We start from the raw sequence: 26,553 nt of genomic DNA, 5'->3' as shown, positions 1-26,553 counted from the left end.
TGTGTTTTGCTCTATTCCAATTTATTTTGCAAACAGCCTTGAGGGAGGTGTTGCCACTGGAGGAGGTGCAAAACTATTTCAATTAATAAACAGTGAATTATTCATTCATTCATTCATTCATTCATTCATTCATTCATTCATTCATTCATTCAAAAAATGCTGGCCGATTAATCAGGAGTAGTATTCCAATAAATGAAAATGTTCTACATTGATCCATCTATAGCTGGTTAAAATTAGACCAAATGCTGATGCCTATTTGACTCAAGGTATGCGGGGATCCTGGATCAGCCGTGCAGGTGTCCCTTGGCAGATGAGAAGATGTGAAAACGGTTCCCGGGAGGTAGGACGTTTGCAAGCCGCTAATATAACAAGGAAGCTGTAGTGTATAATCACAAGAAAAGAAGTTGGAAAGGCTTAGGTTTATTAAAACTCAAGCCACAGACAACTCGCAGTAAGAAAACCCATACAGAATTGTACATCCAAGGTGACTTTTTTGAATCTCCGGTACAGAAGATAATCCACCTGCACTTAACAGAGAAAGAGAATTGAAGGCAGCTATTTGTTTCTGCTGAGAGTCCTTTGCTTCTCAGCATGCTCCACGATTTTCTCGTCTACATAAAGTCCCTTCCGCTTCCTTACAGCATTCATATACTTGCGGGCCTGGTTCTCGGAGTCTGCCTTCTCCCCAAAGTGCAGATACTCTTCCTCTGTGGTTGGTACCCAATATGGATCATCTGAAATTACCTAGGGGGAAAAAAAAGAGAGGAGTTGTGCAAAGAGCTGAATTAATGGAAGGGGCGGCAGCAATGAACAGTGATTTTTGACCGTCGGCTAAAAGCAGACATATTTGAAATTAGGAAAGATGCACTCAAATCTTTAAAAGGTACCAGTAGTCACCTAAAAATGAATGAAAAATAATTTCTGCTCAGTATGTCACTGATAATTATTGTAGTACAGTTATTTGGCTGATATCTCTCTCCCTCTATTCCATCCCTCTTTTTTTTTTTTAAAAAAAAAAGTTTTCAGTTCCTTCTTTTCTTTTGTTGATTTTCTCCCTTTTTTTCTGTGGGCGTGCGCTGATTTCCCAGAGGAATCAACAAAGCAGCCTGTAAGAAGTGTAGCTGTATAAATATATATTTGCATTCGCATTTTCAGTTTCATAGGGAATCCTGGTTTATTCTCGCAACAACCCTGAGAGGTAAGACGAGACAAAGAAATAAGTTTTATGAAGTTTCCCGGTCAATTTTGGGTTCAGCGCTGTGCATGTGCGCACAATCTTTTTTTAAAAAAATAGTATTTATTGAGAGTTTAAAGATTACAAAAAGAAAATTTTTTAAAACAAATCAATATAATACAATACAAAAACCAAAACAAAAACACTACGTAAAACATTGAATTAACAAAACAAAACAAAAACAATTAAAAACACTTCCAATATTTTCAATCTTAGCTTTCATTCACTTGTTTCATTGACTTCCTCACGCCTTCCTTTTTGTATTCCACTTCAATTAACTGTTTCAGCAATTCCTTTCCATCTTCCTTTGTTTTCTGTCCTGTAATTCATCTTAACATATTCTAACCTTGTTTTTTTCCCTTTAATACATTAACAATCTATCTGTACCTAGTTCCTTATAACATTTCTGCCAAAGCCATATAACTTCATTCCACCATTTTTCTAAAGCTCATTAATTTTACAATATTTCTGTAAATAATCTTTAAATTTTTCCCAATCTTCTTCCACCAACTCTTCTCCCTGGTCTCGGATTCTGCCAGTCATTTCCGCCAATTTCATATAGTCCATCAGCTTCATCTGCCATTCTTCCCGGGTGGGTAAATCTTGTGTCTTCCAATACTTCGCGATGAGTATTCTTGCTGCTGTTGTTGCATAACATGTGTGCACGATCATGCACATATCAGTCGCGCATTTACAAGGAGGTGAGAATTATCCCATTTTTTTAGGACTTCCGGGTTAGCGCCTCCGGCAATGGCTGAATTCCTCTGATCGGGAGGAACTTGCTCCGTGGATTTTAGGGTCTGACCGCCACGGTGAAGGCGGAGACCCACTAAGAACCACAGGTGGGAGAAGCCTGTGGACGTGGGATTCAGCTGGCACCTTTTGTGCCTCCCCTACTCGCGGGGAAACCCGGTTTCGGGGATCCGGAGCGGCGTGGGGTGAGTGGCGCGGTGCTTTGAATCGACTGCTTTTTTCATGGAGTGAAGCCGCATTGCTGTTGCCGCTGTTGTTGCATAACATGTGCGCACGATCATGCACATATCAGTCGCGCATTTACAAGGAGGTGAGAATTATCCCATTTTTAAGCCTTACAATAGCCTTGTGCAGTGGGTTAGGCTAAGTTGGAGATCATTAATGGTGAAATGATTACTCTGGCCTACTGCAAGGGCTGCAGGCAAGGATGTGCTGCAGTATGGCAGTCATCTAAAGATAACAAATAAAATCAGCAAGGGTACAGCCAGGATCATTAACACACCAACTTTACGAAATACTATGAAGGTATCAGAAGTTAGCGGAATCTGTATAGCATAGAATCAGAACTGGATTCCTGAACGTCTAACTGTACTGGTAGAAGCCACGCAATGAAAGCTCCAAGAATAAGCAGATGGAGCTGAAGTGGATTTAATTTTTTATGCTCAGAGAGCTTTTTTTCTGTTGATGTTGGAACCACAGGAGGAAAAAATGGTCATCTCACAGCCTTGCACTGTGTGTCATTTTTCACTTAAAATTCCTTTTACTAGCTTCCAATGTTTATTGCAGTGAAACCTGATTAGTCAAAAGTACTGTACGTCCACAACAAACTGCATTGTACCTCTCATTCGTTTACTTTGGAAACAAAAACCTCCTCGATAGATGTCTGCTGTCAAAAAGAGATGGCTGAGAAGACCATGAATATAAAACAGCTAAAATACATTCATTTATTGCAGGATATTAAGAGGATCTTAAGTCAACATTGCAAGCCCAGGTCCCTCCAAATTAGGGTCTGGTTCCTAACACATTTGCTGCCACTGCCAGCCAATCCTCCTTGCTGGCTGAACTGGACCTGTAGATGCCATCCTTAACTGGGCTAAAGGCATTACTTCAATGAATTATTTTGGAGACATACACAACTACAACTCCCATACATCTCAGGAAATGTTGCTCCCCAACATCTCAGAAGCTTCCCAGCCAGTTTAGGATAAGGTCTACAAAGCCAATCATGTCTATAGTAAATGCTCCCAGTCACTGGTTCCTCTGGTACGTGGGAAGTAGTGAAGTCTAACACTGAGATATCAATATCCCATGAAGGAAGAGGAAAGGGAAGAGGGTGGCCGGGTGCGGGTCACGTGGTGGCACTCAAGACTCCTGATGATGTCAAGAGCGACAAGAGCCTGAATTTTAGAACTGGATTAAAGAGAAACAAGCTACTTCCTTGCATAAGCAACTTGGAAGGGGATAAAGCAGCAGTTTTGTTTGTTTGGTAGGCGGCAGATCTGTTAACACATCCAGAGCTTAGAAGAATTACACAGCACGTTTTGAACTCAAGTCTGTATTTTCCTTTCGCAGGTCTCTGAAAACAGGGAGCAGATTTCAGACTTTAAAACTAAAAATGCTCTTAGAAAAGGGATGCAATTCTACTCTTCTTTCTATTCCCTTAAAGAATCTTCTCCTCAAAAGCTCTTGATTGTAAATTACATGGTTGGAGAAAAACACAGTTGAAGCAGAAAAGACAGGAGGCAGAAAACTAAGTGTACAGGTCACTTATTTTATTGCCGCTATCAACCAGCAAAGAGCCTCTGAAGATCCAAATAATATTTGATCCATGGTATCTATTTCAGCATTTCAAAAGATTTCACCTTTCAGAAAGAACACTTTAAAGAAAGGATCTTTTCTACAAGCACAAAAACACCCCCCTACTGTTTTCCCCGTGTGCTGGTTACCTTGTTAGCAGGCTAAATAAAAGAAAAACAGCTCTGTTGGGTGAAACCAAAAGTCCATCTAATCTAGCATCCTCTCTCTCAGCCTGAAGCTTATGGGAAGCCCATAAAACAGGGTACAGTGGTGCCCCGCAAGACGAATGCCTCTCAAGACGGAAAACCCGCTAGACGAAAGGGTTTTCCGTTTCGGAGGCGCTTCGCAAAACGAATTTCCCTATGGGCTTGCTTCGCAAGACGAAATGTCTTGAGAGTTTTTCCGACTTTTTTTCCCTTCCCCCCCTTTTTCTATGCCGCTAAGCCGCTTATCTGCTTATCCGCTAAGCTGATAAGCCGCTAAAAGCTGCTAAAAGCCGCTAATCCGCTAATAGCGCTAATCTGCTAAGCCGTCAATGGGCTTGCTTCGCAAGACGAAAAAACTGCTAAACAAAGAGAATCGCGGAATGGATTCTTTTCGTCTTGCAAGGCACCACTGTATAAATGCCTGCCCCCACTGTTGCTCCCCACCCCAGAAACTGGGGCATTCAGTGGAATACTCCTTCTAAAAATGGATGCTTCTCCATTTACTGTCTCCCTCTATGCTAGGAGTTCCCAAACTGTGGACCACAGGTCTGCAAGCTTCATTCTGGCGGTTGTGTCTGCATTAAATATCCATGTTGATTTTAAACTATCATTTTATTGCTTCTTTTATTTCTTGTATTTTATTCCGTTGCACAATTTGAATTCTATGAAATGCAAATTATGACATAATAAACTACGATGCGAGAAATGAAAGGAGCAATAGAAACACAATTAATAACCATACAGCATCTACTTAGCGCTGCGCATTACAACTGCTGCAACAGGCAAAACAATCGTTAAGTGGTCCGCCAAGACCCTCAGCAATTTGTCAAGTGGTCCATGGGGGAAAAAGTTTGGGAAGGAGTGCTTTACACCAAATATATCTCTATTGTATTCCATCACATGTGTCTCTCTTGTGTGCAGAAACACATGTTTCAAACATGGGCCACTTTATAGAGAATGAATAGAATTATTTTAAAATTATCATTCCTTAGTGTCTTATTTCTACTCTTTTTTTGTGGCAGGAGAGGAGCAACCAGGAGTAGGAGATGAAGACAGCTGCTGCCTTCATGCCCTGCTCACCACATTCCCACAAACATCTGGCTGCTGCTGGACACATAATGCTGGACTTAATGGACTTTAAATTCAATCCAGCAGAGGATGGACCATCCTAACCCTAACCCAAAACCTACTGAAACAGAACAGAATATTGTGAAGCGTGCATTGGAAAAAGCAAATATACAATAGTACCTCTACTTACGTTCACCTCTGGTTACGTCCTTCAGGATATGTATGTGGCAAACCTGGAAGTATTTTTCCGGGTTTCACCGCATGCGCAGAAGCGCTCTACATGCTGCGCATATGCGCAGAAGTGGCATCTGCGGTTGCAAATTCCTCGGGATCCGACCGGAGCTCTGGAACGGATCCCGTTCACAACTGAACAGATAAAATGCTGCTTGTATGGCTTGGCTTAGGAAAGAATGGAGCAAATTTAAGTCTTGACCACCATTTCACCTCTCCCCTCCTTTATCTTGATTTCTTTTCCTGCATCTACAAGAAATTGTACACCGAGGCAGATGGGAGTGAATAGAATTTTTACCTCCCAGTGACTGAAGACCAGCTGTGGACTGGCTAGGCCGCTTGTTCTCTTCCTGATTTCATCAGCGAAACCAAAGCTCTCTGCTACTGGCAACACCGCTTTGATAATAAACACATCTGTCCCTTCTTTCATCTCTTCCTGCAACACCCGGCCGACTCTTTTGGAGAGGACAGCGTAAACGCGACCTGCAAAGGGAAAAGACCTACTGAGCTTGTTGCATCCTTTTCATCAAGTCAGATGCACAATTACTGAACTAGGAGGACTAATTAACACCCGGGGCCAGAGAGGGTCTCAACAGTCATATAGAATAACCAGCTACGATTAAATGATGGTGTGAAAAACTTCAGATCTCAGAATATTAAGAAGAGATTGTAGGGACTTCACTCCAGGGTTGGAGTGAGTTTTACTGACCACACAACTGCTGCAAAATCTCAACAGGAGCACTGGGATCGTGCATGATCAGTAACAGGGATCCCACTCCAACAGGAACATATGGAGTTAATTATCATATGAGGTATTTAGCTTACTTTACCCCTAAAAATAGTGGGCAATGAGCAAACAGATAGTGCAAACCTTAGTCAACAGGATGTTGATCTTAAGCCCCAGGAAGAGGGGTTGCTTAAGTAACTTAATAAATGTAATACAAAGTCAATATACCAAGATGAAAAAAGAAAAAAGAACCTAAGAATATAAGAAGAGCTTGCTGGATCAGGCCAAAGGAGGTCCATCTAGACCAGCAGCCTCTTTCGTGGGAAATCTGTAAACAGGAGCAGAGCACAAGAGAACTCTCCTCTTCTTCGGTTTATTTTTATTGAATCTTTCAAATTATTACATACCGTATTTTTTGCACCATAACACTCACTTTTTTCCTCCTAGAAAGTAGGGGGAAATGTCTGTGCGTGTTATGGAGGGAATGCCTACGGGTGGCATGCCTACGGATTTTCCTCCTCTAAAAACTACGTGCGTGTTATGGTCGGGTGCGTGTTATAGAGCGAAAAATACGGTAACTCCAATCATACATATAATTTTGTTGTTACACTTTTTTCTTGACTTCCCATCTCTCCTTCCCTGATTTTCTTTTATTTCCCCTTAACAGCTGCATTAAAACACATCTAAATTTATTTTCTAAGGCCCACAAATCCATTCTCTACATTCCTCCGTTGCTTGTATCTCAAATCCTGCACATGATTTCATACAGGAATGATAATTTTATAGGTCTCCTTCTATAAAAACATCGTCATTTTGTCCTCTTATTTTAGCAGTTTCTCCTGTGGTTTCCAGCAACTGACATATAGAAGTATTGACTGTGGAGGCAATGCATAGACATCATAGCCAGTCGCCATTGACAGCATTACCCTCCGTGAATTTGTTCAGCTCTCTTTCAAAGCCATCCAAGTTGGTGGCCGTCACTAACTCCTGCAGAAACAAGTTCCATAGTTTAACTATATTGCAACTACATTATATGGTAAACCGCCCTGTGATCTCGGATGAAGGGCAGTTCAGAAATTTAATCAACAACAACCACCTGCTGAGTCAACCAGATAATTCCATCTATACCGGGAGTCACAGGAAATATAATTATTTTTCTTTGTCGGCCTTTGCCAACCTAGCGCCCTCCAAATGTTTGGGACCACAACTTCCATCAACCCCAGCCTGCATGCTGGATGGAGCTGATGGGAACTGTAGCCGAAAACATCTGGAGGGCACCAAGTTGGCAAAAGCTGGCATGGCCAAGGAAGTCATTCACAGTCAGCTTACAGACAATGCTTTCCCCCTACGGATGCAACATCTACCATGTGGTCTGTTTGTGCATGTTGCTGGTTTCATGCTTACCTAGGACCTCAGCTGTTGTCATAATCTCACAGGTGTACATGGCAGCCATAAGCCTCTGTGGCTTTGCTTGCATAGCATAACGGCATGCTTCCTTCATGGTTGCAATCAGCTGTCCAGAGAAAGGGCCATAACAGTCTGCAGGCAAAGCCTCTCCTTTGGGTTTACTGGATGATTTGAGGCTACACTGATCACCATCTTGCAGCTCAGTTGAGGAAGCCAATTCAGTGTCTCCAATCCTTGACACATGGGCAGTTTCCTCCCCTGCCGATGTCTCCTCTGTAGACTCCCTTTCATCCGAATCCTGCCGGTTAACTGACATTTGCTCGACAAATCTGCCCATGTCCCATTTATCCACCGAAAAACAGACACCCATAAGTGGTTCTTCACACATTGGTCCTGAAAGCGTGGCCAACTGGAACCCGCTGACAAGACTGTTGTCAAAATCCCGATACACGCTCGCTTCCTTGGGTGGCTTGCTTCCTTCTAGGCACTGCCACACAGACCTCTTGTAGCCTTCACATCTGTTCAGCAAAATGTTCGGCCCACATTTTCGGGGGCCAAAGGACCAGATCCCATCAACGGCATTTCTCCATTTCCTTCCGGGTAGGTTTTCCTCTAGTCTTTTTTTGAACTCCTGTATCTGGTCAAAGGTCTTCCGATTCATCTCTTCTGTTTTCTTACCTTCATTCAGGTAAGAGGAGAATTGTTCTATGGTGCGAATTAAGCTGCTGTTCTTCTCCAGTAGTCGAGTTACCTCCTCAGGAAGAGGCGTCGCTCTGATGCTGAGTGTGGCATATTTGTTTGGCGTTGATATTGTTATCAGCCCATCTGAATCAACCTGCACACCTTCAGGGATTTTGTTCTGCTCTTCCTTACTCTGGTGTATGATGGCAACTTTCTGCTGCTTTCCTATTTCTTCGTTCACCATGTCAACTTTGGGGGGTCTTGTTATGGTTTCCCGGAATGGAATAATTGGTTTCGATACGCTAATTTCTATCTTGGCAAACCTACAGAAAGCCAAAAGGCTACAGTTAGGTCTCACAGCAAATGAAACTTAAGTCTTCAAGGGTTTCAGTGGCGGGTTAATGCCAGTAATCACATGATGCCAACTTCACATTATGATTAACCATTGAAGCCCGCTGCCCCCTAAGACATTAAGCAATTACTCAATAATGGGAGCCAAGGAGGGAGGCAGCATTCATTCTAGCATACTTAAGGCAGCAGGCATCCCGCCCCCTCCACTGCAACCCGTTATGTCAGAGTACAGTTATGAGCCTGTTTTGGATCCTGGTATATTCCTGATGAGGATATTAGGAAGGACTATGCTTCAGTGGCATGGGACGCGGGTGGCGCTGTGGGTTAAACCACAGAGCCTAGGACATGCCGATCAGAAGGTCGGCGGTTCGAATCCCCACGACGGGGTGAGCTCCTGTTGCTCGGTCCCTGCTCCTGCCAACCTAGCAGTTCGAAAGCACGCCAAAGTGCAAGTAGATAAATAGGTACCACTCCGGCGGGAAGGTAAACGGCGTTTCTGTGTGCTGCTCTGGTTCGCCAGAAGTGGCTTAGTCATGCTGGCCACATGACCTGGAAGCTGTACGCCGGCTCCCTCGGCCAATAAAGCAAGATGAGCACAGCAACCCCAGAGTCGGTTACGACTGGACCTAATGGTCAGGAGTCCCTTTACCTTACCTATACTTCAGTGGCAGGACAGCTGTTTTGCATGCATAGGGTACCAGGTTCAAGCCCTGGCATCTACAGATATGGCTGGGAGAGAACCTTGCTTGAAACCCTAAAGAGGTGCTTGCCAGCCAATGTAGACCAGGGTTTCTCAAACTTAGGTTCCCAGCTGCTTCTGGACTATAACTCCCATCATCCCAAGCTAGTAGGACCAGTGGTCAGGGATGATGGGAACGGTAGTCCAAAAACAGCTGGAGATCCAAGTTTGGGAAACTCTGATGTAGACAATACTGAGCTTGATGGACCAATGGTCTGACTATACAGCAGATTCCTATCTTGAGGAACAGAACAGGCTCCAAATTCTCTCAATTGCCTCTTACAGTTGTTGTTGTTGTTGCAGCAGCAGCAGCAGCAGGTCTCCCATCCTCTGAGCTGCAACCCAGTGAGCTAGTGTGGAGTGGAGTCCTGAAATATTATCTGAGAAGGGCAATGGGCCCCAGCACTTTCCTTGGACAGGAGATGTGTGAGGCACTTAGGTTCATATTCCAGAACATTGCAGATCTTGGAGACTCTGCTGCTTGAAACCCATCCTGCCTCCAAGAAATTAAGAGTGGTACCAGGATGGAATGAAAACTCAGTCCACAACTCAATGAGTTAGACTAGAGACCCACTCAAGGATCACGCTCCTGATTTCTGTCACTTGAGCTGAACACGTCAAGTCGTGTCTATACGAAAAAGACTGCTGCGAAAAAGATGGCAACAAACATAGCCGTTGCAGAGCAATCTACTGTTGCACACAGTGTGAAAGCTTTACAAGTGTTTCCACCAAACATTCTGAGTGATAAAAATGGGCTTTTCTACAAAGAGGATTTCTAGATGGGCAATGGTTGCAAACAAATGATTTGGGAAAACATACAAAAGCAGTTTACAGTTAATATGCAGGGACAACCTAACTCCCAATTCCTTATGGATCTTATGATTTATGTGGAAATTGTTCAATTTATGTGGGTACTTTTTGATGTTTTGTTCATTGTTTATGACGACTTTTGTTATGTTTTGCAGTTATGTAATTTTATATATGTTGTCAGCTGTCCTTGAGCATGGCTTTAATTTTGGAAAGGCAGTATACAAATAAATGATTGACTGATGGATAGAAATCTACACACGAGGAATGCCAGTATGAAAAATCTTCCATTGTGCACCAGCAACAGTGAGGAAGAATTGGGAAAGGATGCTTTGACCTTTCCATAAGTTAAACCACAATTACACGTTTAACTGTCTTGTAAATGCTGGATTTAATCACTGAGCCTTGAGCAATTCTTCCTTTTCCTCTCGCGCCACCTATCCCTGTCACCAACCTCTCTTTCAAGTCATCCAAACAGCGCTGAAGATGGACTTCTCCTGCTGTAATTAACACGTGCTCCCCTGTCTCCTGGATTAAAACTTGTACACAAGGATCAGCTTGGTTTAAAAGCTTCATGCCTTTAACCAACTGCGGCATCTCACCTGGGAAGACAAAAACACTTTTAAATGAAGTACCTCTGAAGCGCTTGGGTTTCAAAGTAACATACGAGCAAAGCTCAGTAAGAAAGGGAGCACAGGCTGCTGTGAAATACTGAGTACAAAGAATAGGATAGAATAACGTTTTGTTTAGCTTTTAGATTTTACATATTATAACAGCACTAAAAATCTTAAGAGGGATTAAAAGGAAAAAAAGAGACTGTGGGTGGATCTGTATGTTCTAAGAGACACAGGGCTGCCACTCAAAACAACAGCCCCATATCAAATCCACTCTTCTCCTTCCAGAATGTGTTTCATGTCCTGATGAAATTACTGTTTCCTTGCCCTAACAGTGACATAAAGTGGGAGCAGGCAAATGCAGAACTCAAGAAAGCCACCATGCAATATAACTTATGTACCAGGGAAGGGGAATCTGTGGTCTTCCAGATGTCACTGGACTCCAACTCCCATCAGCACCAACCAGTATGGCCCACAGTGAGGGCTGATGGGAGTTGTAGTCCAACCTGTTCCCCATTCCTGTTGTACACATTACAGACAAAGAACAAGACAGTACGAGGCTGTCATTGCCCCATGTTTCTTGTAACATGCCGACATCCATCCTGGTATGAGTATGAGTGGTTCTAAATATTTCCTTATTAAGTTTCCCAAACTTGGGTCTCCAGCTGATTTTGGACTACAATTCCCACCATCCCTGACTATGGGCCCTGATTGATAGGGGTAATGGGAGTTGTAGTCTAACAATAGCTAGGGACCCAAGTTTGGAAAACCCTGCCTTATTGCGAGGCAACCACCATACTATCATTTGCTCAAACACATTTACAACCACTCCTTCCCACCCTTGTGGCTTTTCAAAAGTATACTTAATGATTCTGATTGGATACTCAAGGAACGGAGGGAAGACACTTACTTGGGTGTTTTGGCTCCACAGCAACTCGCACAATCGGTGTTGCTTCAAAGCTGAGGGGGTTAAACGGTGGGCAAGCTGGCGACGATGAGAGCGTTGCCGACTTCAGTACAAATTCTTGCAACCCTCCTATCCCTACAAGGCATTGAAGCATGAAGTCAAGACACACACCCTGAAGTCAACACAAATATTCAGCTACATGGCCTTCATATAAAAGTAACAGAAACCTGCCAACCATTATGATGGTCACAGCGGATATGGAGGAGGGTTTGCATATTGTTGAGAGCACAGGGGAGGAGAGGTGAGGAACTGCAAAGAATCGTTGAGCATGGAGACAGATTGTCTCCCGATGGCAACAGCCGTAGTTGCAAACTACAGTGGTACCTTGGGTTAAGAACTTAATTCGTTCCGGTGGTCCGTTCTTAACCTGAAACTGTTCTTAACCTGAGACACCACTTTAGCTAATGAGGACTCCTGCTGCTGCTGTGCGATTTCTGTTCTCATCCTGAAGCAAAGTTCTTAACCCGAGGTACTATTTCTGGGTTAGCGCGGTCTGTAACCTGAAGCGTCTGTAACCCGAGGTACCACTGTACTGCTCCTTCTCCTAATACAACTAAGCATCCCAAAGTAACTTGCCCACCTGCCCATGTTTTACATGTTTATGGGATTTGTAAAAAGAAAAAGAGAGAGCTATGTTTCATTATCCAGAAACAATTGATACCTGCCATGGGCAATCAGGATAGTGGCTAGTCAGAAGCTTATACTGACCATGTTTATCAGATTAGGATAGTGATCTCTTTACTCAAAAGGCATAACGTTTTTGTACAGGACCACTCTTTTACAACCATGAAGTCTTCGCTTCATTCACATCATTGGTAATAACTAAGGTAGAATGAGTTAAACCCCCGATATCCTCAAATAACAAGCACATGTTTTAAGCCACAAACTTCCAGACTGTTGTTCCAGTTTTGATTTGCAGCTGAAGGGGATGAATTGCTGCCAGATCTCCAAAGGAAAAACAGATATATAACTTGTGTGGAGGCCAGTTTTAATCATGGTTTTGAGAAAATGTCTCTGAGCTTGCATCACGTTTGTTTTTACTTGTGATTACCACTAGCGCTGCAAGGCCAAAATTTAAAAAAGACTTGGTGCTTTGTTGCGTTATTAAAAAGTTATTTTGGTGCTGACCATATTAAAGGCTTTGTTCTTAATTCTTGACAGCATTGAAAAAAAAAGAAGGTAATGAATGTGCAGAATGAGCAGTATCCCAGCACTGTGCATTCTGTTTTCTGCCATCTTCCTTCTTAAAAATAACCTCTCCTTCCTTTTTTCTACTGTTTTTAACACTGGAGACACAGCCAATATGTCCCGGCCCCACGCGGAGCAAAGGGTGCAAGTTTCTTGCAAACTGCAACCCACTAATAAATGTCCAGGGCAGGGACAGCAGGATGGTAGATTGGCGCGCACTGGTAGATTTCTAGCTGATTTGCAGTAAGCTTTCAAACTGCAAGTTAAGGGAAGGGACATTCTGTGCCTTGGCTGACCTTGAACTTTTCACTTCTCTCAGAGACTCATTGCTTACTTCCTGTAAAATATGGTTGCTTGCCTTTGACCATGTCTATGTACAGTTTTACAAATCTAGTTTTAAGAGTTTTAGTGTTGAATCTCTAATCCATAGTAGATGTAGATTTGCACTTGCATATATAGAGGCTTGTGGTGGTGGTGCAGCAGGAAGCAATTGGCTTTGTGACCCGAGTCACTGGTATGTACCGTATTTTTCGCTCTATAAGACACACTTTTTCCCTCCTAAAAAGTATGGGAAAATGTGTGTGCGTCTTATGGAGCGAATGCAGGCTGCGCAGCTATCCCTGAAGCCAGGAGAGCAAGAGGGATTGGTGCGCACCGATCCCTCTTGCTCTCCTGGCTTCAGGGATAGCTGCCCGAAGCCTCCTGAACACAGTGGGAGTGCTCCCGCTGTGCTCAGGAGGCTTTGCTTTGCTTTTGCTGAAGCCATGTTGAGCAAGAGGGATCGATCCCTCTTGCTCTCCTGGCTTCACTTCGCTGGAGAGCTGCTGCACAGCTTTCCCTCTCTGCGCAGCTCCCCTACAATGAAGCAGCAGGAGAAACGGAGCCCCTTCCATTTCTCCTCCCGCTTTGCTGGAGAGGTGCTGCGCAGAGAGAGAGAGAAAACATTTTTTTTCTTGTTCTCCTCCTCTAGAACTAGGTGCGTCTTATGGTCAGGTGCGTCTTATAGAGCGAAAAATATGGTACAGTGGTGCCTCGCAAGACGAAATTAATCCGTTCCGTGAGGCTCTTCGTATAGCGGTTTTTCCGTCTTGCGAAGCAAGCCCATTGACAGCTTAGCGGATTAGCGCTATTAGCGGTTTAGCGGCTTTTAGCAGATCAGCTGATAAGCGGCTTATCAGCGGATCAGCTGATAAGCGGCTTATCAGCGGATCAGCTGATAAGCGGCTTAGGGCTTAGGAAAAGGGGGGGGGGAGGGGAAAACCCCCGCAGGAACTCGCAAGACATTTTCGTCTTGCGAAGCAAGCCCATAGGGAAATTCATTTTGCGAAGCGCCTCCAAAACGGAAAACCCTTTCGTCTAGCGGGTTTTCCGTCTTGCGAGGCGTTCGTCTTGCGGGGCACCACTGTATCTCACTCCACCTTTATCAGCCTGTATCATACATTTCTAGTTGGCTAGTGGTCCACTGGGTTTTGGGAAACTTCCCTTACCTGAAGCCTCACCCATCCCTGGCCCTAGAATCAGTTCATCCAACCATTGTTAGCTGTGTGGCTGCTACATAAAATTGTGCATTCCTCTCCTTCCTTGGACAGCTGATCATACACAGGAAATTTCATGGTCTCACAGTGCCAAGGATACTGGAGCTCAATTCAAACACCTAGTGGCCAGGAACTTAGTAACCTACATTTAAGAGTTGCCAGAGATTGTTTGAACGTGGAACTCAGAGTCCTCTGTGCATACAGAAGGGATTATGGTTATGCCACACTGGCAATGCAAAAGGAAGTGCCTTTATTCCTGCACTGCAGGCAGCTGGACCCTCTCGGGGTCCCTTTCCAAGTCTACCATTCTATGATGCTATGGAGTGGCTCTGCCTGATATTAATAGCAGGATCCCAGTTGCAGGATCCAGTTCTCACTTTTAAAAAAGCAAACAAGGGAGACTTCTGCCAGACGTCTATTGGCAAGGAGTTCCATAGGGCAGAGCCTGCCACAGTAAAAACCTGTTTCCTGTTAAATGCCAACAAAATCTCGGGCGTGTGGGGGACCCTCAAAATTGCCCTGTCTGACCTCTGTGTTCGAGTTGGAGCATAAGGAATCAGGAGGTCCAATGTAGCTTTCTCGGCAAAGGAGTAACATGATCTGGTGAACAGACTGGTTTCTGTATTCTGTACCAGTTGGGGGAAAGGGGCTATGTGCATTACGGAGTTGGGGAGAAGGGCTGCTGGAGGCAGAGAGGGAGTGGAAAAATTTTCCCTCAGACCTTCATGTGAATTTGGAAGAATAATCTGATTTTCTGCAACTGCAGTTGGGGAGAAAAATCAGACAGTTGATGAATCTGAGATGAATCTCGTCTCGGAGAGCTCACCTATCCTTGCTACACTCGTCATCTGATTCAGAAATATGCTGGAAGTAAAAGCAGTTTTCTAAATATTTCCTTGTGCTACAGATTAATAATCATATTTAATTTGTTCAAATAGACACACGTTATTAGGAGCGTCATCTGACAGCAAAACATACAGAATCCGGAACAGGGTTTCTCAGGTAACATTAATTCACTTTAGCGGTTGTGCCAATCAAGTACAGATGGCACAGATAAATTAGGCATTTGAGTTCAGCCTGCCTGCTGTGGATACAAGAAGAGTTCCCCACTGTGGAATTTATAGGTTGTGGTTATTGCAAGAGGAATGTAGAATGAAAAAAAAAGTATTATGCACATTATGCACACTGACGGCTAGAGCGTCGGTGGCAAAAAACTCACTCCGAATCTGACCGGACACAGGTCAGAGCTCATCGTCGAGCCTACCAAGTGGCGATAGCGACGGCGAAGAAGACTTTCTTCACCGCCTCTATTGCATCTGCAGAAAATAGTAGCAGGAGACTCTTTCAGGTGGTTCGTAATTTAACGGAACCACCTTTACCACCGGGGCCTTGTAAAGACCCCAAGATCTCCTGCAACGATTTTGCAAAGTTTTTTGCAGATAAAATCACTCATATTCGGAAGGAGCTAGACACCACCGTGGGAGCAGGGCTGGGGCGGGAGAGTGCTAGAGCTCTGTCTGGTCAAGTTGCATGGAATCAATTTCAATCCGTTACCCCCGAGGATGTGGACAGGCTGCTTGGACGCGTGAAACCAACCACCTGTCTCCTGGATCCTTGCCCATCCTGGCTAATAAAAACAAGCCGGGAAGGGCTGGGCGATGGGCTCTGCGGGGTGGTGAATGCTTCCCTCTGTGAGGGAACATTCCCAGATCCGCTGAAAGAGGCGGTCATTAAACCGCTTCTTAAAAAACCATCTTTAGACCCGGCCAGTATGGCCAACTATCGCCCAGTCTCAAATCTTCCATTCTTGGGCAAGGTGATTGAGCGCGTGGTTGCTGAACAACTCCAGGCACGCCTGGAGGATGCGGACCATTTGGATCCCTTCCAATCGGGATTCAGGCCTCATCATGGGACTGAAACTGCCTTGGTCGCGCTGGTTGATGATCTCCGGCGAGCTAGGGACAAAGGTGAGAGTTATTTCCTAGTTCTGCTGGATCTCTCAGCGGCCTTTGATACCATCGACCATAACATCCTTCTGGACCGTCTAGAGGGGCTGGGAGCCGGGGGCACTGTTATACAGTGGTTCCGCTCCTTCCTCCTGGGCCGTGTTCAGAAAGTGGTGGTGGGGGATGAGTGTTCAGACTCCTGGGCCCTCACTTGTGGGGTGCCTCAGGGTTCCGTCCTCTCCCCCATGCTTTTTAACATCTATATGAAGCCGCTGGGAGAGATCATCAGGGGGTTTGGACTGGGTGTCCATCAATATGCAGACGATACCCAGCTCTACTTCTCTTTCAAATCAGAACCAGTGAAGGCGGTGAAGGTCCTGTGTGAGTGCCTGGAGGCGGTTGGAGGATGGATGGCGGCTAATGGATTGAGGTTGAATCCTGACAAGACAGAAGTACTGTTTTTGGGGGACAGGGGGCGGGCTGGTGTGGAGGACTCCCTGGTCCTGAATAGGGTAACTGTGCCCCTGAAGGACCAGGTGCGCAGCCTGGGAGTCATTTTGGACTCACAGCTGTCCATGGAGGCGCAGGTCAATTCTGTATCCGGGGCAGCTGTCTACCAACTCCACCTGGTACGCAGGCTGAGACCCTACCTGCCCGCGGACTGTCTCGCCACAGTGGTGCATGCTCTGGTTATCTCCCGCTTGGACTACTGCAATGCGCTCTATGTGGGGCTACCTTTGAGGGTGACTCGGAAACTACAACTAATCCAGAATGCGGCAGCTAGACTGGTGACTGGGGGCGGCCGCCGAGACCACATAACACCGGTCTTGAAAGACCTACATTGGCTCCCAGTACGTTTCCGAGCACAATTCAAAGTGCTGGTGTTGACCTTTAAAGCCCTAAACGGCCTCGGCCCAGTATACCTGAAGGAGCGTCTCCACCCCCATCGTTCTGCCCGGACGCTGAGGTCCAGCGCCGAGGGCCTTCTGGCGGTTCCCTCATTGCGAGAAGCAAAGCTACAGGGAACCAGGCAGAGGGCCTTCTCGGTAGTGGCGCCTGCCCTGTGGAATGCCCTCCCATCAGATGTCAAAGCGATAAATAACTACCTGACATTCAGAAGACATCTTAAGGCAGCCCTGTTCAGGGAAGTTTTTAATCTGTGATATTTTAGTGTATTTTTGGTTTTTATGGAAGCTGCCCAGAGTGGCTGGGGAAACCCAGCCAGATGGGCGGGGTACAAATAATAAATTATTATTATTATTATTATTATTATTATTATTATTATTATTATTTGAAATCCTAGCTGCGTCACCAAGAAAGGAAGAAGCTAAGCATTGTCAGATCTTCCTCTGTCCCGTCATCCACCTATTTGTAATATGCTATGTGTCTGACAGTATCCTGGGATCAAGAGCCTACTTCTTTTAAATGCTGTTTTGCAGTGCTCTTTGATTGCTTTGAAGATTAATAGTCGGATGTGTGTGTGTGTATAATCCCTATATATAGCTCATATATGTGCATTATTTATTTATAGCCCACTGTTTAGTCAAAAAGGTTCTTTTTTGTGGTACTTGAGAAATTTATTTATTTATTTATACAAGAAGAAAAAAACACACAAAAAAAACACAAATACCAAATTACACACAAATTACAAAAATAACCATAGACACATAATTTTCTTGGCAAAGAATAAAACATCTATTGGTCTTAACACTAAAGACCCAACTTCCCGTCTATTCCATATTTCAAATTCATATTACTTATTGCCAATACACATTTTTTTCATAATTAAACTTATTCTCAATAAATCTAATTTCTTCTATCTATCTAGCAACTATTACTGAAGCTCCTCGAATGCTGCAACAGTATTTAAACTACTATATTTATTTTTCAGATAGCCTTTGAAAACCTCCCATTTAGAAACAAATTCCTGTTTTGATTTATTCTTTATTTTTTCTGATAAACCATCTAATTCGGCATATTCTGTCAGCTTTTGGATCCAATCTTGTATAGAGGGGATTTCATTACTCTTCCATTTTGCTGCGATCAATACTCTTGCTGCCGCCGTCGCATATAAAAAGATACCCTTCCTCTTTTGTGGAATATCCAAATCTGTTATTCCCAGGAGGTAGGCCTCTGGTTTTTTATTGAAAGAGATCTTTAGCATGTTCCTGAGTCTTCGCATCTCCAACAATTACTTGACACATTTTTATACATTTTGGAAAGTTTCCAGGGTGTTAGATACCATCGATGTTGCATTTTTTGAAAGTTCTCTCTAATCGTGTAACAGTTTGTGAATTTCCAATTGATCTTCCATAAATTTTCCCATTGGGCCATGGTTATTGAATGGCCAAAATCCTGGGACCACCTCACCATTGCCACTGTTACCTCCTTGACTGTCCAGTCAAGGAGGAGTCGGTAAGTTTTGGAAAGAGTTTTTCTTTTAGAATTTACAAGATCAGATTCGAATCGGGAAATTTGTACTGAGAACCCCTTTTGTTTGTCAGATTTAAATTTTTCAAATAACTGATGGTATTGGAACCAGTCTGAAATGTGTTCTCTTATTTCCTCAATTTTTTAAATTTTATTTGGTTATCTTCATTTTTTAAAAGTATTTTATATGTTGGCCAGCTTTCCTGAGTATTTTTCCGTTTTACTGCTATGGCTTCTACTGGAGAAGTCCACCACGGGACTTTAGGCTCCATCAGGTCTTTATATTTTTCCCATACAGCAAAGAGTGACTTTGTTATTATATGGTTGGTAAATTTTTTATGAATTTTCGCTTTTCCATATATTAGGTAGGCGTGCCATCCCCAACGGTTGTCAAAACCTTCCAGGTCAAGGAGGTCTGGATCCTGCAACGTGCACCAATCTTTTAGCCAGGTGAAACAGGCTGCCTCGTAGTAAAGTTTTAGGTCGGGTAGGGAAAAGCCTCCTCTCTCTTTTATGTCTATTAAGATCAGGTGTTTAATCCTAGGTTTCTTCCCTTCCCACAGAAATTTGGAAATTTCTCTTTGCCATATCTTGAGACAACCTGCTTCACCCAGTATCGGAATAATTTGAAATAAAAAGATTAATTTTGGAAGCACATTCATCTTTATAATGGAAATCCTACCCAGAAATGTTAATTTTAGTTTACTCCAGGTTACCAAGTTTTTTCTAATCTCTAGCCAAGTTTTGGTGTAATTATCCTGAAATAAGTTTATGTTCTTGGGGTGATCCAAATACCCAAGTATTTCGCTTTTGAAGAGATTTTCAGGCCCAGTATTTTTTCTAAGTCGTCCTTTTCTTCTGTGGTTACATTTTTAACAAGCATTTTTGTTTTTGTTATATTCAGCTTTAAGCTGAATAGTCAAAGAGGTTCTTACAGCAGTATATGAAAACCAGTATTAAGGTGATCCCTACTCACAATTTACAAGGACATGACACACAAGGAAAAAGGAACGGGAGTGATAGAGGAAGGAAGGCAAAGCAAGCTCAAGGACAAGCTATTAAGGTTATATACATATTATGTGTGTGTGTGTTCTCGAAGCTACGAACATGAGTTTGACCCAACTGCGGGAGGCAGTGGAAGACAGGAGTGCCTGGTGTGCTCTGGTCCATGGGGTCACGAAGAATCGGACATGACTAAACGACTAAACAACAACAACAACACACATACACACACAAAATCTACACTGCCCACTAGTAATATAGTCAACTTTTCTGTTTAAGAGTGATAGACAGAGAAAGGATTCCAGTGGCTTTGAAGGGAGGGAATAATTCATTGGGCTTCCTCAACTTACACTGTGTCCCAAATGTGGACAAACTGATTTTAATTCACACCTGTTCCCTTCCATGGTAAGTAAGACACTACATCCCACCTCTTGGGCAGTTGTCAATTTAACTGGTGCTAAAAATTAAGGCAGCCTTTAAGGCAGAAAATTTGCACATAAAGGTATTTAAAAATTGTTGTCTTGGAGACTTTGTAATAGAAAGGGTCTATAGCAGCTTTCACCAACCTGCTGTCCTCTAGCTGTTTTGAACTAAAGCTCATCAGCCCCAGCCAACATTAATATTTCTGAATTAGGAAAACAATCTGGTTTGCAGATTTAGAAATGAACAGGATCATGCTAAAATCTAAATAAATAACATTTCATTGGCTATTACACTATGTTAGCTATACTCTAGGATTGGCATACGACCCAGACATATATGGAATACTGCAGTCGGCAACATTGTCCGGGTGGAAATAGCTCTTATGTTGTTGTTGTTGTTGTTTAGTCGTTTAGTCGTGTCCGACTCTTCGTAACCCCATGGACCAGAGCACACCAGGCACTCCTGTCTTCCACTGCCTCCCGCAGTTTGGTCAAACTCATGCTGGTAGCTTTGAGAACACTGTCCAACCATCTCATCCTCTGTCATCCCCTTCTCCTTGTGCCTTCCATCTTTCCCAACATCAGGGTCTTTTCCAGGGAGTCTTCTCTTCTCATGAGGTGGCCAAAGTATTGGAGCCTCAGCTTCAGGATCTGTCCTTCCAGTGAGCACTCAGGGCTGATTTCCTTAATAATGGATAGGTTTGATCTTCTTGCAGTCCATGGGACTCTCAAGAGTCTCCTCCAGCACCATAATTCAAAAGCATCAATTCTTCGGCGATCAACCTTCTTTGTGGTCCAGCTTTCACTTCCTTACATCACTACTCAGAAAACCATAGCTTTTACTATCTGGACCTTTGTTGGCAAGGTGATGTCTCTACTTTTTAAGATGCTGTCTAGGTTTGTCATTGCTCTTTGTCAAATAGCTCTTATAGGAAATAGGAAACAAGACTGTGATTGACAACTTTGTTGCAGAAAGGGGAACATCATCTTCTCCCCGCAATCTGTCAGGAGGAAGTTGAGCCCTGGGCTCCAGTAACATCTATGCCTGCAAACACCCCCCAACTTTCTCTCATATGGCTTCCATTCACTCCAATGGGGAAAGAACAATGATACTGGCCAATTTTGGGGGCAGACTCTGCTGAGAGGGTCCCCATGTGGGTCCTTGCAATAAAGAGAGACTCACTCTCCTCCCTACATCATATTGACCCTTATTTTGGTGGTAAAAAATAAATAGCAAAAACCTCTCCACTGCTAGCTCTCACATCAAAGGTGCAACTAAATCCAGTACTCTGTTTCCATTATTGTAGCAATTGATTTAATTCTCAATATATAATGGAACACAAATGATCTATAGGCAAATGCCTGCCATTTAAGTGGAACACATTGCAGGAACGTTAAGTTTTAGGATAACACCCAGTGAAAATGCCTTACGTGCGTTCTTCACCCATTCATTATTCTTACTTGCAAAATTATGCAGTTAACCAATTAAAACTGAATTTACTAGGACCTGACTTTATTATTCCCAAAGCCTAGGGCCTTCTTTTCATAAACAGTTTCCGCCAGTATACATTTTCTTCCAAATGAGTTTATAACAGTTATTGTCTTACGCCGAAATCTCTATCAAATCTAAAATACCTGCAATAATTAGAAGGTACCAAGTTATTACCTACAAAAATGACATTTTTACCTGGAACTAAGCTGTTTTAAAACGCTGCGGAAATTAACCAAAGTGGAAATTGGAAAGGAACACACACTTCCAGGCTATCAAGCAATAGCAATGAGAAGATACTAAAAGGCCCTTTCCCAATGTTTAGATTAAAAAATCTTTGCCACCGTGGGTGTGCGAACAGATGGCATGAAACAGAACAATAGGAATGGCTCAAATATGCTTTGCCATTATCATTCCAAGATGTTATTAATAAAGGCTTGTGTGTCATGCTTTCTAATTTTAACAGCAAGAGTTACTTCCAAAACAAGGTCTATTGACATGATTATCCTATCCATAATTATTTTCAGCAATGACTTTTTGTATCCTATTTAGGCTGAATCAGAGGCCTATTCACATTTTAAACGTAAGAATGTAAGAAGAGTCTGCTCATCCAGTCCAGCATTCTGTCTCACACTGGCCGAACAGATGCCTGGGCGAAACCAGCAGGCAGGATGATGATGATGATGATGATGATGATGATGATGATGATGATAATTTATACCCCGCCCATCTGGCTGGGTTTCCCCAGCCATTCTGGGTGGCTTCCAACAAAAAACTAAAATACAATAACCGATTAAACATTAAAAGCTTCCCTAAACAGGGCTGCCTTTAGATGTCTTCTAAAAGTTTGGTAGTTATTTTTCTCTTTGACATCTGGTGGCAGGGCGTTCCACAGGGCGGGTGCCACTACTGAGAAGGCCCTCTGCCTGGTTCCCTGTAACCTGGCTTCTTGCAGCGAGGGAACTGCCAGAAGGCCCTCGGTGCTGGACCTCAGTGTCCGGCCAGAACAATAAAGGTGGAGACGCTCCTTCAGGTACACTGGGCCAAGGCCGTTTAGGGCTTTAAAGGTCAGCACCAACACTTTGAATTGTGCTCAGAAACGTACTGGGAGCCAGTGTAGGTCTTTCAAGTGCGGTGTTATATGGTCTCAACAGCCACTCCCAGTCACCAGTCTAGCTGCCGCATTCTGGATTAGTTGTAGTTTCCGGGTCACCTTCAAAGGTAGCCCCACGTAGAGTGCATTGCAGTAGTCCAAGCGAGAGATAACCAGAGCATGCACCACTCCAGTGAGACAGTCTACGGGCAGGTAGGGTCTCAGCCTGCATACCAGATGGAGCTGATAAACAGCTGCCCTGGACACAGAATTGACCTGCGCCTCCATGGACAGCTGTGAGTCCAGAATAACTCCCAGGCTGCGCACCTGGTCCTTCAGGGGCACAGTTACCCCATTCAGGACCAGGGAGTCCTCCACACCAGTCCGCCCCCTTTTCCCCCAAAACAGTACTTCTGTCTTGTCAGGATTCAACCTCAATCTGTTAGCCGCCATCCATCCTCCAACCGCCTCCAGACACTCACACAGGACCTTCGAACACAAGAGCCCTCTCCTCTCCTGTGGTTTTCGGCTACTGATATTCAGAAGCACTGCTGCCTCCAACAGTGGAGGAAGAACGAAGCCATCATGGCTACAAGCCCCTCATATTCTACCCATGGTGAGAGAAGAAGGCCTCACACCTTCTTCTTTTAAAATAGTTTATTTGCCACAGCATATGTTTCAAACCTTCTCATAATCTTAAAAACCATAAAATAACACATCATGTGCTCCAATCTCATTAAAAGGAAGGAATACATTATATCTGTAACAATTTGAAGGGTTAAAATGTATACTTCAAAGTACAGTCGCTCCTTGGTTCTCGAATGCCTTGCGACTCAAACGTTTTGGCTCCCGAACGTCGCAAACCCGGAAGTGAGTACTTTAAATTGGGCCCAGAAATGGACTTTGAATAGGCGCAACTGATGTAATGAGATCACAATTCTTTCTGTTGTTTTATTTTATGATTTCAACACACTGTGTACTTATTTCCATTGAGAAGTTTTTGTAACCTTCCATGTGACAATTAGGTGAAGGGTAGGCTATAAAGAAAAATAATAAATAAATAAATAAATAGACAGACCACTGTTGTCTACACCTGCTCTGCCACCTGGTCTTGCCATAGTCTTTTGATTGGTCCAATGCCAGCACCAGCAAATCCTTGCAGGATGAATAAAGGTAGCTGGGAGACAGAAGTTCAGTGGGAGAGGAAAGAAGGTCTCCCTCCGTCGAGGGTAAAGGGATAGAGGGTATGTTGAAGGAAGTTAGAAAGTGAGAGAAAAGGTTAACATTTATATATATATATTACTGATGATGAACAACTCTGAATAGAAAGGAAAGGGATAAGAGACGAAAGATGGTAAAGGAGGGGAAATGTGAATGTAAAAGGACCAGGGAATGAAGATGAAAGAAACTGGCCATTTTGGGGTGAGGGAAATAAGGGACAAGTTGAGTGTAAAGTGAGATTAAGAGAACAAGTCACAAGAGATTAGTAAAAATACTTTGAGAGGCATGCGAGTGGGAAAGAGATAATATATTTTTTAAAAGTCTTCTCCATGCAGAGCCTCTGGATGAGCAAAAGTAGAGAACAAAACCAGCAAGTATCAAGTGAATAGGCCTTTATTTTTTTCTTAAGTCTAAAAAATGTGAAAGTCCAATGCACTCTGCACAAGTCGAGATTTACTGACGTTCTTAGAGGTGTCGGTCTTTAACATTCCCTTAGACAAAGTGCAGCGATAGGAGCTGAGCCAGAGATTAGGTAGCTTTGTCTTCTTAAATCAAGAGGAAAACCTGCTTGAGTCTTCAAAAGGATAACTCATGTCATCAGCAGGCTAGCAAGGAGTCGCTGCTGATACAGAACACACACAGACACACGCACGCGCAATGTCATTATGTGAAATAGCCCCAAGGTAAACCGTGACCTCTTGTCCATTTAAGGGTAGAAAGATCAAAACGAGAGAGCCACTTTGGTGTAGTCTAAGGCCTCTCAAAAGAGGAGCTGAATTTCCAAGGCTGCCAAATGTTTTTTATTAGAGGTTTCCATGACAGAGTAAGGTACAGGTACTGGGACAGAGCGAACCATTCCCATGTAACTAAACAAAGTAAAAAAAGGCCCCCCAAACAAACCAGTAGTATTCACATTGACAGGCACATCTAGTGCAACCAGTAAAACGATAGGACCCAAAGCATACTCCATGCTGTCCAGAGATGGAAAGAAGACAAAGTCCCTACCAGAGAAGAATGGCAGATTAAGTTGGATTATGCCGAAATGGCAAAAATGACTGGAAGAATCAGAAATCAGGAAGAACAAAATTTTAATAAGGAACGGGGAAATTTTATAATTTATCTTAAAAACCATTGTAAACAGCTAAAATTGTTAGTAGGATTGGAATAACACTTGTAGTTTAATGGTGAATTTTGGACACAATGGAGATGTAACAGATTTGGATTATTATAAAAGACGCAGGAGGAAATGACTGACAATAGGACCCACAAAGGGGAGGAGGGAAGTCCAGGAGATTTTTTGGAATCTTGTTTTTATTTTGTATGTTGGCTATGTGATGGTAAAACTTTAACCTGAAAAACCAAATAAATACATTTACATAGAAAAAAGAACGGCGTCTGTGAAAGAGGAGAGACTTCCTCTAGAAACTGCTTGATGCATTCTTAAAGGAAGCCCATTTCACATAGAGGAAACCAGGGTTGAGGCAACATCTGACACTAACTGTGACCCCTACAGGCTCCCACCAACTTACTTGTGATAATAATAATAATAATAATAATAATAATAATAATAATAATTTATTATTTATACCCCGCCCATCTGGCTGGGCCTCCCCAGCCACTCTGGGCGGCTACCATAGAAACCAAAAATACAGTAAAATATCACACGTTAAAAACTTCCCTGAACAGGGCTGCCTAAGATGTCTTCTGAATGTCAGGTAGTTGTTTATCGCTTTGACATCTGCTGGAAGGGCGTTCCACAGGGCAGGCGCCACTACCGAGAAGGCCCTCTGCCTGGTTCCCTGTAGCTTTGCTTCTCGCAATGAGGGAACCGCCAGAAGGCCCTCAGCGCTGGACCTCATTGTCCGGGCAGAATGATGGAGGTGGAGACGCTCCTTCAGGTATACTGGACCGAGGCCGTTTAGGGCTTTAAAAGTCAGCACCAACACTTTGAATTGTGCTCGGAAACGTACTGGGAGCCAATGTAGGTCTTTCAAGACCAGTGTTATATGGTCTCGGCGGCCGCCCCCAGTCACCAGTCTAGCTGCCGCATTCTGGATAAGTTGTAGTTTCCGAGTCACCTTCAAAGGTAGCCCCACGTAGAGTGCATTGCAGTAGTCCAAGCGGGAGATAACCAGAGCATGCACCACTCTTGCGAGACAGTCCGCAGGCAGATAGGGTCTCAGCCTACGTACCAGATGGAGCTGGTAAACAGCTGCCCCGGACACAGATTTGACCTGTGCCTCCATGGACAGCTGTGAGTCCAAAATGACTCCCAGGCTGCGCACCTGGTCCTTCAGGGGCACAGTTACCCCATTCAGGACCAGGGAATCCTCCACACCTGCCCGCCTCCTGTCCCCCAAAAACAGTACTTCTGTCTTGTCAGGATTCAACCTCAATCCATTAGCCGCCATCCATCCTCCAACCGCCTCCAGACACTCACACAGGACCTTTACCGCCTTCACTGGTTCTGATTTAAAAGAGAGGTAGAGCTGGGTATCATCCGCATACTGATGAACACCCAGCCCAAACCTCCTGATGATCTCTCCCAGCGGCTGCATGTAAATGTTGAAAAGCATGGGGGAGAGGACAGAACCCTGAGGCACCCCACAAGTGAGAGCCCAGGGTCTGAACACTCATCCCCCACC

The 26,553-nt window shown here is 43.8% G+C and overlaps 1 protein-coding gene across 2 annotated transcripts in view; it reads right to left on the bottom strand.

Moving 5' to 3' along the window:
* Positions 1–404: 404 nt before the first annotated feature.
* EFL1 (elongation factor like GTPase 1) overlaps positions 405–26,553 on the bottom strand; it is a 72,069-nt gene continuing 45,920 nt past the window's right edge. For both annotated transcript variants that reach the window (XM_079954199.1, XM_079954200.1), the window contains exons 16-20: positions 11,526–11,657; positions 10,456–10,603; positions 7,421–8,427; positions 5,588–5,772; positions 405–744 (exon numbers count right to left, since the gene is read on the bottom strand). In XM_079954199.1, the coding sequence (XP_079810325.1) occupies positions 556–744; positions 5,588–5,772; positions 7,421–8,427; positions 10,456–10,603; positions 11,526–11,657 (1,661 nt within the window). In that variant the 3' untranslated portion in view covers positions 405–555. The remainder of the gene's footprint in view (positions 745–5,587; positions 5,773–7,420; positions 8,428–10,455; positions 10,604–11,525; positions 11,658–26,553) is intronic.

This window comes from Podarcis cretensis (genome assembly GCF_951804945.1).
Source record: "Podarcis cretensis genome assembly, chromosome: 14".
Lineage (NCBI taxonomy): Eukaryota > Metazoa > Chordata > Lepidosauria > Squamata > Lacertidae > Podarcis > Podarcis cretensis.
This window is presented reverse-complemented; position numbering and strand designations above follow the sequence as displayed.